A 13,921-nucleotide genomic window follows, 5' to 3' on the forward strand; every position below is an offset into this window, starting at 1 on the left:
TTTGATCCATAAAAGTCCTTGTAACTTGAGGTTCCTTAGAGATGGATTTAGGCAAATGGAAATTTTGATGAAGTCTCTCATCTGTATTTAAAATTAGAAATTTTGGGCTTCCCTGGTGGCGCAGTGGTTGGGAGTCCGCCTGCCGATGCAGGGGACGCGGGTTCGTGCCCCGGTCCGGGAGAATCCCACATGCCGCAGAGCAGCTGGACCCGTGAGCCATGGCCACTGAGCCTGCGCGTCTGGAGCCTGTGCTCCGCAACGGGAGAGGCCACAACAGTGAGAGGCCCGCGTACCGCAAAAAAAAAAATAAATAAAATAAAATAAAATTAGAAATTTTAATTTCTAATTTTAAATATAGATGAAATTAAAATGAAAATTAGAAATTTTAATTTTAAATAAAAATGAAATTAAAATTTCTCCCCGTTTAGTCTTAGAGAAAGTACCAAATCCCACATTCTCACAGGACGTCTTCTATAGGCTGAGTGGGGATGGCTGGACCCTGCAGCTCCTTTGAAGGCATTTTTGATGGAACTTGATCACCAGTCATTTTAGCCCTTGCTTGAAGGCCTGGAGGTACCCCTGGGCCTTTAAGCCTTTCCACATCACAATGTTTCATTCCCTCAGGAAAGTGGTGGGTTTTTTAGGGGTTTTTTTTTTTTTTTTTTGGTTTTTTTCTTAGCTGTCTTTTTTTTTTAAACATCTTTATTGGTGTATAATTGCTTTACAATGGTGTGTTAGTTTCTGCGTTAAAACAAAGTGAAACAGTTATACATATACATATATCCCCATATCTCTTCCCTCTTGCGTCTCCCTCCCTCTCACCCTCCCTATCCCACCCCTCTGGGTGGTCACAAAGCACCGAGCAGATCTCCCTGTGCTATGTGGCTGCTTCCCACTAGGTATCTATTTTACATTTGGTAGTGTATATGTATGTCCATGCCACTTTCTCCCAGCTTACCCTTCCCCCTCCTCATATCCTCAAGTCCATTCTCTAGTAGGTCTGCATTTTTATTCCCGTCTTGCCCCTAGGTGGGAATGTAAATTGATACAGCCACTATGGAGAACAGTATGGAGGTTCCTTAAAAAACTAAAATTAGAACTACCATAAGACCCAGCAATCCCACTACTGGGCATATACCCTGAGAAAAGCATAATTCAAAAAGAGTCATGTACCACAATGTTCATTGCAGCTCTATTTACAATAGCCAGGACATGGAAGCAACCTAAGTGTCCATCGACAGATGAATGGATAAAGAAGATGTGGCACCTATATACAATGGAATATTACGCAGCCATAAAAAGAAACGAAATTGAGTTATTTGTAGTGAGGTGGATGGACCTAGAGTCTGTCATACAGAGTGCAGTAAGTCAGAAAGAGAAAAACAAATACCGTATGCTAATACATATATATGGAATCTAAGAAAGTGGTGTTTTGATTACTCGTTTGCATGTTACTGAGCTCTGGATTGGGGTTGAGTCCCTCCAGAGCCTCCCACATCTCCATAGATGCCAGCTTCTGGATGATTCCAGGCCTCTCATACAGTGTGGTACCTCTCAAGCTCTGAAGCAACCTGCAGTCACAGCTGAACTGCTTTTCCACTTACGTCGTAGCCTCAGGAAATCTTTTACGCTTTGAAATCTGAGGTCTTCTGAGACTGAACAGCTTTTCTTTTCCTTTGCAGGCTTCAAAAACCCCCGTAGTTGAAGGCAGTTCTGAATTAAGGTCTCAGAATTCCCAAGGAACTAGGTATGTTTTCCCTGACTTTTTTTTTTTTTTTCAACATTCTTCGTACTGTGGGTAAAAATAATGGGTTTTTTTAAGGAGAAAGGGGCTCAGAAGTAGGTATAAAAAAAGGACTCAGTTCCATTTTCCCCACTTCCCTCTGCCACATGAAAAACTGAGACGATGAACCTCTCCTAGGTAATTTTTGGGTCATCTTTTCTTAAACAGAAACTGATATAGTCATTTCTAGGTAGAATGCTGCTACCAGCTGGTGTTAATAAAGTCTGGGACTCAAGTTCATATGACTGACCCATAGTTTTTCAAAATATTTTTTTGTTGAAGTATAGTTGATTTACAATGTTGTGCTAGTTTCTGGTATACAGCAAAATGATTCAGTTATAGATACATATATTATATATAATATATATATGTATATATAATATATAAATATATATGACCTTGTCATTTATCTATTTTATATAGAGATACATATTTTATATTTTGTATCTGTTAATCCCAAACTCCTAATTTATCCCTCCCCCACCTCCTTTCCCCTTTGGTAACCATAAGTTTGTTTTCTATTGATTGACGGATAGTTTAATGAAAAGATAAATTAGTTTGTATTGAGCACCCACCATAGACCACACAGTGGCTAGATTTTCTCATATTTTATCTCCCTTAATTCTTTATTGTCTCTTTTTTCGTGGAATTTAGTCTTATGGTTTTCTGTTGAGATTCTTCTTTTGGAAATCCCCCAATGCGATGTGATGGCTGAGGTGTTCTTCAAACACCTTTAGAAACAATTTTGATAACACTTTTATTTTCAGATTATCTATCTTGGTGGTTTCTACTTTTATAATCCCTTAATCCTTGAAGTTTTAATGGTTTTCAGTTTTCAACACACTTTCTTATTTGTTATTTATTTATTTAGCCACGCCACACGGCTTGTGGGATCTTAATTCCCTGACCAGGGATCGAACCCAGGCCCTCAGCAGTAAAAGTGCATAGTCTTAACCACTGGACCGCCAGGGAATTCCCTCATATTTGTTATTTATTAAGTAAAGCAGTTGATCACAGGCTACCTTTAAATATTTTCTTTAAATGTCTTTACTTTTTCAAGGCTCCTTCTGATATCTATTTTAGGCCTATGCAGAAAAGCTTGGCCTTTGTAGGACTTTGGTGGGAGGGAACACAGCAGCAGTGGCAGCAATGGGATTTAGATTCAGGTCTTCAGGGGTAGTGCTGGGCAAAGCAAAGCTTTCCTCTCTCTGCCCTGACTCCAAATTCTCTTTGCTGCTCTGGATCCAGACACATTTATTAATAGTGACACAATGCATAATAGAAAGTGTTGTCTATCAAGAGAACATAGAAATACTTTGAAGGTTAATTGATAGTATATGAAGATGGCAGTCTGGGGCAATTCAACATAGGGAGTGCATGATAACTGTTAGAAATCAGACCTACAGCTTAGGTATGTATAATTGGGTGGTCAGTATTAACCGTGAAAATAGATTAAATAAGCATTTGAGAAGGTGTTTTGGAATAGAATTCAGAAGTCAGCTGCCTTTCATTTTTGGAGTTTTTCTGCGTCATTTACCCTACCTTGTGTTGGGGAAGAGGTTGGTTTATGAAATAGGAAGGTGAGTATCTCTTTAGTTGAAGGACCACAGTACTTGGCAAGCAGTTCTCCCTTCCTAGACTCCCCCACCAATGAGCAGCAATAATTGGCTGGAATACTAGATCTTGAACTAACTGCTTTATCTCACCAAGTCTCAGTTTCTTCATATATATACATCTACACATGAATATGGGTCTGTAATATATGTGTATGCTATAAAATATATAATATACATAACTCATGGAATTGTGACTTAGTAAACCGTGAACACAAATAGAGTTTTATAATCTCTAGAACAGTGGTTCTCCACCAGGGATGACCCTGTGGACGTCTGGGACATTTGGCAGTATCTGGAGACATTGTTATTTGTCACAGCTGGGGAAGGGAGTCTGCTCCTGGTTTCTAGTGGATAGAGGCCAGGGATACTGCTAAAGCTCCCACAATGCACTGGACAGCCTTTCCCCTGCCTCACCCCCGCCTGCAACCAAAGAACTGTCCAGCCCATAATGTTTTTCTTAAATTAATTTTTATTGGAGTATAGTTGATTTACAATGTTGTGTTAGATTCTGCTGCACAGCAAAGTGAATCAGTTATACATATACATATATCCACCCTTTTTTAGGTTCTTTTCTCATATAGGTCATTACAGAGTATTGAATAGAATTCTCTGTTATACAGTTGGTCCTTATTTACTTATCTATTTTATATATAGTAGCATGTATATGTCAATCCCAATCTCCCAATTTATCCCTCCCCCTCCGTGTTTCCCCCTTGGTAACCGAAAGTTTGCTTTCTACATTTGTGACTCTAATTCTGTTTTGTAAATAAGTTCATTTGTACCATTTTTAAAGATTCCACGTATAAGCGATACCATGTGATATTTGTCTTTTTCTGTCTGACTTTCTTCTCTCAGTATGACAAGCTCTAGGTCTATCCGTGTTGCTGCAAATGGCATTATTTCATTCTTTGTTTAATCCAGCACGTAATGTTAATAGTGATGAGGTTGATGGGTCCTGCTCTGGGGCTTTGTACAGATATTGCAGTTAAGAGGCCCCAGGTTCCTAATATATATCAGGAAACTGCCTGTCATAGATGATAGGATACTGTGTCTGCTAAATTATAGAGTACACACACATGACAAAAGTCGAAAGGAAAAAAAGAAAAAAGAAGGACTGGCTAAATGTAATGAAAGTGCTGCTGGTTGGAAAGTTAATTGACACATTACTGAATGGAACTCTGCCAATAAGCAAAAGAAGGATAAAAATATAAAATGCTAGGAATTTATCTTAAGGAGAAAGAAAGGGGCATGAGAGGACATCTACAAGGGTATTTCCTGGAGCACTGTTTATAAAGGTGGAAAATGGAAACCAGGACTGGAGTTTTATCATGGTTCCTGACCAATAGCATTTCCAAACTGGCTGAGCCAGTCTTGTGATACCAGCTGCGACACTCGTGTGTGTAATCGTCATCTGAACACGACAGGCTGGGCTGTCTCCATTTGTGGTATAAAAAAGGCTCCTTACCAATCTGATCACTGCACTTGCAGATAACCAAGGTCAGGCAGAGCTGAAGCCTTTTCTCCCTTAAATCCCTTCTTTTTCCCTTCCTCTCTTCCTCTGTCAGAGCCTGTTGTCACCCATTCTGCCACCGGGGACAGGAAAAACCTATAAGCACATCAGACTGAGGGAAAACAATAGGAGAGAGAGACAGGTCACTAGAATTAGGACACAAGTCTTGCTCCAGGCCTGCCCAGCCCCAGTCTCACTGTTAATTCTGAATATTTTTTATACTACGAGTCTTAGCTAATATGTTGGCAGAAAAGGTGGACCCAGCTAGACAAGAGAACAAGAAGCTGTTTGTGGTGGGATTAGTTAGCATGAAAAATGTTTAAACACTTTGCTATTGATGTTCTAATTAATTCACCAATATTTAGGTATGTGATCAAGGGGTCATGGTAGGCTGGGCGGTTGCTCAGCTAATTGTGCGAATCACTCAGGTCTCAAGTGCTTTGGGAGAGCAGAGAAGGGAGAACTTAATTGTAATCAGTATCAATAACAAAGACTTCTGATAGGAAGTGGAGAGGTATAATCTCAATTTAAATATATAAAGATAAAATGCAATTGAATTACTGTTGAGGGATAAACTTCTAAAGACATTAAAACTGTGGTTAAGAGCTTTGGATTTGATATCAGAGAGACCAAGGTTTTAATTCCACTTTCAAGACTTACCAGTTATGTGACTTTGGGCGATATTTTTCTCTTCTTCTCTTCTTCTCCTTCTTCTCTTTTTTCTTCTCCTTCTTCCTCTTCTTCCTCCTCCCCCCTTCCTCCTCCTACACCCCCTCCTTCTTCTTCATCTTATTATTATTACTATTATTTCATCATAATAGCTCTCCAGTCTTCATCTAAAAGCTACTAGATTTTAGGAGCCGATAGTAGCCAGAACAAAGAGACCAAGTATAAAATATACTGACAACTGGAAATAATCTAAGTAAAAAGCAAAGCTCCATTTGCATATTTTATATCATGGAGCATTGTTGAAAAAGGTGAACATTTTGAAATAAGAGTATCGTATATACTCCTTGGGTATATTTTGCACAGTTTACACATTTATACAGTTTCTCCTTGTGTAAAATGAGGAAACTAATATGATCAACCCCAAAGAGTTGGTTTGAGGATTAAATAAGTTAACTTCAAGTAAAGCTCTTGGAGCAGTGCCTGGCATACAGTAAGCTCTTACTATGCTTAGTACCATATAATTCTATTGGCATACGGGAAATCTCTGTAGAGGCTATACTCTTAGGAGTGGAATAAAAAAACAAGGAATGAGGGATTTATACTTTTTACTTCATGCTATTCTCTTTTTGATTTTTTAAAAACAGAATAAACAAAATCTTAAAAGCTAGGCTACAAGACATATCATATTTTGTTTCATATGATATAAACAGGTAGAATAATTCAAGCTCTGGGCATATGGACATTGGGTTCAGAAGTATAAGGATGTGAATTTAACTCTGACCCCTACTAATTAGGTTATTCTCGTCAATATTAAGCTCCCAAGAGAGTAGGCATAATAGTACTTATCTCACAGGATTAAATGCTGTAATGTAATAGAAGGGTCTAGCAGGTGCCTTACACAGAGTACTTTCTCAATATATCTTAGTTTTCTATTTTTATATCATCCCTCTATACTTTCATCTGTTTCACTGGCTCCTCTCCTTTAATTGCCAGGCTAAATTGAAGTTAACCTCAGTGGAGAATAGCACAGAAGCAACAGAGTTCATCCTCTTGGGATTCACAGATGACCCCAACCTGCAGGTTCCCCTCCTCCTGGTATTTTTGTTCATCTACCTCATCATTTTGGTTGGGAATCGGGGGGGATGGTGCTGGTCATCTACTCAGACTCCCACCTCCACACTCCAATGTCCTTCTTCCTCAGCAACCTTTCCTTTGTCGATCCGGGTCACTCCTCAGCCGTAGCTCCCCAGATGGTGGCTGCACTGCACTCAGGAAACAAACTCATCTCCCACAGTGGATGTGCTCCTCAGTCCTTCTTCTCTGTGGGTTTTGCCACCGTCAAGTGCTACCTCCTGGCCTCCACGGCCTGTGACCCCCGTGCAGTGCTGTGTAGGCCCCTTCATTACACCAGCACCATGATAGCAGGTGTGTATGCCCTCCTGAGGCTGGGCTCCTATGTCTGTGGCTTCCTCAATGCCTGTGGCTTCCTCAATGCCTGCATCCACTCAGCAGACACCTTCAGACTCTCCTTCTGTGGTTCAAATGGGATGAATCACTTTTTCTGCAAAGTCCCTCCACTCCTGGCTCTCTCGTGCTCCAACACAGGCATGAGCAAGCTGGTGGCCTTCTTTGTCGTGGGCCAGTGTCTTTTTCACCCTCCTGGTCATCCTTATCTCTTACTTCTTCATATACATGGCCGTTTGATGGAGGCATTCTGCGGAAGGAAGGAAGAAAGCCTTCTCCACCTTTGCGTCCCATCTCACGGCCATCTCCATTTTCTATGGAACAATCATCTTCATGTACTTACAGCCCAGCTCCACCCAGTCCATGGACATGGACAAAATAGCATCTGTATTTTACACGGTGGTGATTCCCATGCTGAACCCCTTGGTCTACAGTCTTAGGAACAAAGAAGTGAAACATACTCTCTGGAAAATACTCAACAAACTTAATTCCCAGTCTTTAAGTGTGAGTAGGAAGTAGGCAGGTAACTAAGGGATAAACCTTCCCCCCAGACCTAGATGCCACCCCAACTTTTGAGGTTTGGCAGATTTCATTTCTTTCTTCTCCAAGAACAGTGGTTACTTCTGCTGTTAGGAAAAGTGGTAAAAAAAAAAAGCAGCCCTTTGAAATGTCTCACTCAGAAAAATAACCTTATATTTAGTGAACAACACCCTGGGATGTTTAAAATCTTTCCTGCATTAGTTTCCCGACACGGTTTAAAGCAGAAGATCAAAGCATAAATTGAGTGCACTGACTTTCCCTCTCCCTATTTTAATTGGAAAAAATTTTCTATTTGTTATTAAAACGTGGTGTAAGGACTACATCTTCATTGAATAATAGTTGTCAACTGGAAGGCACAGCCTTATGCTTTTCGTTTCTTTGATCCGTGAGTTTGAAAGTTAAAGTGTCTAATGCTGACAAAGGATGTTTCAATATTTTTAATAATGTCTCAAAGAAGGTTGTAATTGAAAGGACAAGGCACTGGACCAAGAGTCAGGTGACCCAGTATGAAATCCTTCTAACCCCGATCCTTCTGCGCCCACTCTCATTCCCATCCTCACTCATAGACTGTGTACTTTTGTGTTCTCCATCTCCTTCTGTTAAAGTGTTAGGACAACTTTGGTAGAAAACAATAAGCCACCTTGTGTATGTATGTTTCCGTAGATAAATTGTTTAAACTTTAACCTGAATAAGTATATCTCTTTTTAGAGTTCCTGCACTCTGTTCTATGCTTTTGGCCTTGGTCTAACATAATAACCAAAACTTACAGAAGGTTTAAAGAAAAAACTTTTTTTCCAGGGGCCTTGAGAAGGGATGTTTGTCTTCTGAATTAAATGCTTGCATTTCTCATCATCCTTAAGTTTGGTGGATCTATTATGAATTCACACAATAGATTTTTGTGCCCTCCTTGCTTCTGTTTTTTCAAAAATTCAGTTCACCTCTGGATCCCTGTTCTATTCAGATGTTCTGTAATTAGATGCAGCAAAAATTAAAAAGGCTGTGTTAGTGTACTTCTTAAGATGGGAATGGCCTGATGGTGCACAACACAAGTCTACCTTCAGGTCTTGTTTCCTGAGCTAAGTGGTGTGAGCGGCTACGTGTGAGTGGGAAGGGAGCGGTGATTCATTTCACTTCTCACGTATCAACTGCTTGATGTTTATAGCTACGATTAGTCTACGCTGCCACATATTTCATGATTTCAAGCTCTCCAAAAACAATTTTTTTTTATCTTAAATGTGAACACCAGAAATCTTGGTGGGCTAAATCGGAGAGCTTAGAAGGTCATATTAGTTTCGAGATGATCAAACTCCATTACGCACAGGGCAGCCTTGGTCTGAAGAGGGTTGGTCATGGGTCTTGTTGAGAGAGAAGCAAAGAGGGACATTAGGCTGACCTGTAGGAAAAACTTTCTCAAGCTCATGGTCACCATCACCTAAAGGGATTGGGAGCTTCTTCTGGATCCAAGGCCTTGACAACCTAGACTTGCCTCATCCATCCTCCCCCCTCCCTGCCTTAGCAGTGAGGATTTTCCAGTAACACACAGAAGAACAACCTTGAATGGCCAGGATCCACTTCACCAAGGAGTCCTTCTCGTGACTTATAGAAGTTACAGAGCTCAAGGTACCCAGCTTTGGAGAAGAGTCTGGGAAGCATCTGTCCGAGCATTGAGTGTGTTCCACTCAGAGCTCAACTTCTTTTCCTACTTGACAGATATCATTAACTCCTTTTCCTCTTCTTCCTGCTCCTCTTTTCCCTTCTCCTCTTCCTCTTTTTCTTCCTTTTTTCCTCAACCTTTTTCCATCTTCAGCGCAAGCAAGAACTTCCCTCACCACTAAGCAGTAAGATCCCTATGAAAAATTAAAGTCTATCGTTTTTATATTAAAACTGTTACAGTACCTAGTAAGGTGTGTTTCTGGGCATGTTTCTTTCTGCCTCTATATCCCAGTTTAGGCAGAAAAGTATGTGGATCTTCTAAGAGTTAAAGGCCTAATGACTACATATTACGTTTTCTATTGAAGTCATCTCAAACTAGCACTAGAGTTGACTGCAAATGGGTATGAAGGTCCTAGTTCTAGTATCAAGAGCTGGGTGAAGATTCTTACCCTTCTTATCAGTTGTGTGACCTTGAGAAAGTCATTTGATCTCTTTGAACCCAACATACAGGATAAACTGTGAAGATACCATGAAATAAAGTATGCAAACATGCCCGTCATAATGCATGCATGATTTATACAGCTGAGAGTCCTGCAATAGCTCTCACTTCTCTGTTCTTGTACTTCCCAGTTTTGGCTCCTGAGCTCCCCCACTCTGTCCACCCCATCCACGTCCAAGCCTTTATGTCCATTCATTGTTTAATTTCCTGTCCTCCAACCTCCCAGTCCTACAGCAGACACATTTCAATCTGACATCACGTGAGTATTCATTTACATAAGCTGCTCAGAAGGAGATGTCTTGTTGCCAGTAAGACATCAATTTACAGAATACAAATTACCATGGGGAACTTTTCACGTCCACATGGGAAATCTCTCAAATGGAGACAAAATGCTCATTTGGTTTTTAACAACACCCACCCTCAAGTTAGCTCAAGTTAGCACAGTAAAAGCACAGGAAGACTTCCTTCCTGAAACGTCCAAAAACAGAATGTGAAAACACATATATAAGGATAATTATTTACATCAGGGTAGATTATCCTTTTTAAAAAGGATTCATGATTGAATTATTTTAAATAGGAGTCTCCCTTTGTGCATGAAATTATTTGTTTAGCTTTTATGTATATGGAAAGAAAAATTAAAATATTAAGAGTCCTGGACGATTGAAGCCAACGTTACAGAGTCATAGACTCTTTAGCCAAGAAAGAGTCTTTAAAAATAACCTATACCAGTTCTCTCATTTTACAATTGAAAACCCTGATTCCCACAGTTTAACTTGCTTAACCTCCCACGAACCAAATCTTCCTTGACTCTTATTCATCCTTTACTTTCTATAAAGTTCTTGATGTATCAAAAGACATTTTTACTTTCATTTGTTCGCTAGGAGACAGATTTTTGTGCTCCAGTTTTGCAGTTGAAGAAATCAACTCTTTGAAAATCTTACTTGCCTAGCAGTAGCAAGAGGAGCCCAGATTTGAACATAAGTCTTGCTTTCCTGCCCAATTCTCTGAGAAAAAAAAGTAGCCTTGTATTTCAGTAAATTTCAATAGACGACTTATTTGATGTATAAATCATTTAAAGACAGTCTTTCATGATATGTCCCTGCTGTGTGGAAAGGCATGCTGCAGAACACAAACACATTTAAGAATATGAGGTATAATTTCTACTTCAACAAAGCAAATCCTCCTGCATGTATGGTGCATATATGGTGCAAATCCTCCTGCATATGTGGTGACCGATGTAATGCACTTTGAGATTCATGACTCAGTGTTCAACAACTTTGTTGGCAGGAATTTTTCCTATATTCTATGAAATATGCATCGATCAGGGCATATCAGTCTTGATAGTTGGAATTGGCTCTTTGAATGCTGCATCCCACGGGGATAGCCAAGCCCCAGCCAATCCTTACTGGGCACAAGCTGCAGGAAAGGCATGGTGTGAGGCTGTGAAGGAACCAGTAATAGACTACATTGTTCCTGCTTCAGGAGAAGCTTGCAAATAGTGCAGTGGAACAAGGCACATACTTCAAGATAGATGACCACTCAAGGCATTTGTGATTATTGTCAAGTGAGTAGTATAGAAAATAATATTTAGAACTCTTCAGAGATGAGAAAGAATACTGTGGGTGGAAAAAGCTCCCTGGAGGAGGTGGACCTTGAGCCAGAATCTGAAGAGATGATACAGAGAGTCCAGAATTCCGAGACAGGAGACTTGGATTCTAATCAAAACTCTACCACTTACTGGTTCTGAGATTGGCACAAGCCACTTAGCTTTGAGCCAAGTTCCTCCTCATCAAAGTGGAGATAAAAGCACCAGCCATGCCTTCCTCAAGGGTGTTATGAGGGTCAAATGAGATATTAAAAATTTCCACCCTTGTTCTAAGGACATTATTGCTGCTGGTAATTCTATTAGAAGCAGAGCTGAATGGGGGAGTTCCTGACCTATAGGGACCCATCTGAACTCAGGTGTGGAGATGACATTGCATATGGCAGGATCTTCTGTTGGCAGGAACTTGTAAGAAAATAAACTATTCAGATTAGAAGTAGGTAAATCACCAACTCCTCAGTCCATTACTTCTAGTCAATTAAGACTCCTTCCCATCAAAGTGAAGAGCCTGGGCTTATGGGAACAACTGTGTCCCCACAGAGAAATCATGCTTTTTTTTTTTTTTTAACATCTTTATTGGAGTATAACTGCTTTACAATGGTGTGTTAGTTTCTGCTTTATAACAAAGTGAATCAGTTATACATATACATATGTTCCCATATCTCTTCCCTCTTGCGTCTCCCTCCCTTCCACCCTCCCTATCCCACCCCTCCAGGCGCTCACAAAGCACCGAGCTGATCTCCCTGTGCTATGCGGCTGTTTCCCACTAGCTATCTACCTTACGTTTGGTAGTGTATATATGTCCATGCCTCTCTCTCACTTTGTCACAGCTTACCCTTCCCCCTCCCCATATCCTCAGGTCCATTCTCTCATAGGTCTGTGTCTTTATTCCCGTCTTGCCCCTAGGTTCTTCATGACATTTTTTTTTTCTTAGATTCCATATATATGTGTTAGCATACGGTATTTGTCTTTCTCTTTCTGACTTACTTCACTCTATATGACAGACTCTAGGTCCATCCACCTCACTACAAATAGCTAATTTCGTTTCTTTTTATGGCTGAGTAATATTCCATTGTATATATGTGCCACATCTTTTTTATCCATTCATCCTATGATGGCCACTTAGGTTGTTTCCATGTCCGGGCTATTGTAAATAGAGCTGCAATGAACATTTTGGTACATGACTCTTTTTGAATTATGGTTTTCTCAGGGTATAGGCCCAGTAGTGGGATTGCTGGGTCATATGGTAGTTCTATTTGTAGTTTTTTAAGGAACCTCCATACTGTTCTCCATAGTGGCTGTACCAATTCACATTCCCATCAGCAGTGTAAGAGTGTTCCCTTTTTTCCACACCCTCTCCAGCATTTATTGTTTCTAGAAGAAATCATGCTTTTACAGAGAGACTTCTGTAGGATACCACCACTCAGCTATGCAGATCCAAGCCCTAGAGTCCTACCTCCTATTCATAACATGGGATTTCTCAGCGGTTGGTCTGTGATTATTTCACAAGCAAGGTATGTGTGTGTGTTAGTTGAGGGGGGCGGGGATGGATAAGATTACTGTAGTGTATTTAATCAGCAAAAAGTTAGTGTGCGTGTGTTTGTATAAAATGCTTTTGTTTTAAACTTTCTACAGATCAGTGAGAAAAGTCAGACAACCCAATAGAAAAATACAAAATTTAATTTTCCAGTCTATTGTTCATGTTAATTTGGTTTATCTCTGGTTTGGGGTAAAGATGAACAAGGCTGATGTGAACATTTTTGTCATGTATGTCAGTGCACATATGCCTTCAGTTCTCTAGAGTGTATCTATTTTAAAGTGTAATTGCTGAATCATAGCCTATATACAGTTTCAACTTTACTGAATAAAATGTGTTATTTTCCAAAGTGATTGTGCCAATTTATACTCCCATCAACAGTGTGTGAATTCCCACTGCCAACACTTGGTATAACTGGGGTTTTAAATTATGCCAGTTTGGAGAGAGGTCAGTGTTTTCTTATTGTTGTCTTAATTTGCATTTCCTTGATTACTGATGAAACTAAACACACGTGTTTCTTTTTTTTTCAAATCTTTCAGCCATTTTTCTATTGTTATGTAAAAAGAAAGCACACCGCAAACAGACACAAATGTATGGGAGTGGATGTACAGAGGCTGCTGCTCTATTCTTGACTTAGGTGGTGGATATATTGGAGTTTGCTATTATTAAACTAAAACTAGATGTTTTATGCACTTAAAAATATACATGCCTGTCTCACAGTAAAAATGTTAAAAAAGGTAAGTCAAACATAGCTCCTAAAATCAAAGCGTTCATGTACATTTCTGTTATATACTTTTCTGTATAAGATATATTTCACAATAGAAATGTTTAAAAAAGATATATCAAACAGAGCTCCTATATTCAAGAAGTTTATAGTATAAACTAAAGTGAGGACAATATCTACATATAAGTAACTTTAATTCTATGTGGAAAATTATAAACAACTACAAGAGATACACATAAAATACTATGGTATTTGTTTTTCTCTTTCTGACTATATGGAATCCAAAAAACAAAAAAATGTTATGAAGAACCTAGGGGCAGGAC

The 13,921-nt window shown here is 39.6% G+C and overlaps 1 protein-coding gene across 1 annotated transcript; it reads left to right on the forward strand.

The window, feature by feature from the left end:
- Positions 1-6,630: 6,630 nt before the first annotated feature.
- Positions 6,631-7,561, forward strand: LOC307189875 (olfactory receptor 5B21-like; the record flags this gene model as incomplete). The annotated part of the gene is given in 3 exon segments (XM_079928362.1): positions 6,631-7,217; positions 7,219-7,279; positions 7,283-7,561. Coding segments are annotated over 3 exon segments (837 nt in total). The 5' UTR covers positions 6,631-6,720.
- Positions 7,562-13,921: the final 6,360 nt, after the last annotated feature.

This window comes from Stenella coeruleoalba, assembly GCF_951394435.1.
Source record: "Stenella coeruleoalba genome assembly, chromosome: 8".
In the NCBI taxonomy this organism is placed as follows: domain Eukaryota; kingdom Metazoa; phylum Chordata; class Mammalia; order Artiodactyla; family Delphinidae; genus Stenella; species Stenella coeruleoalba.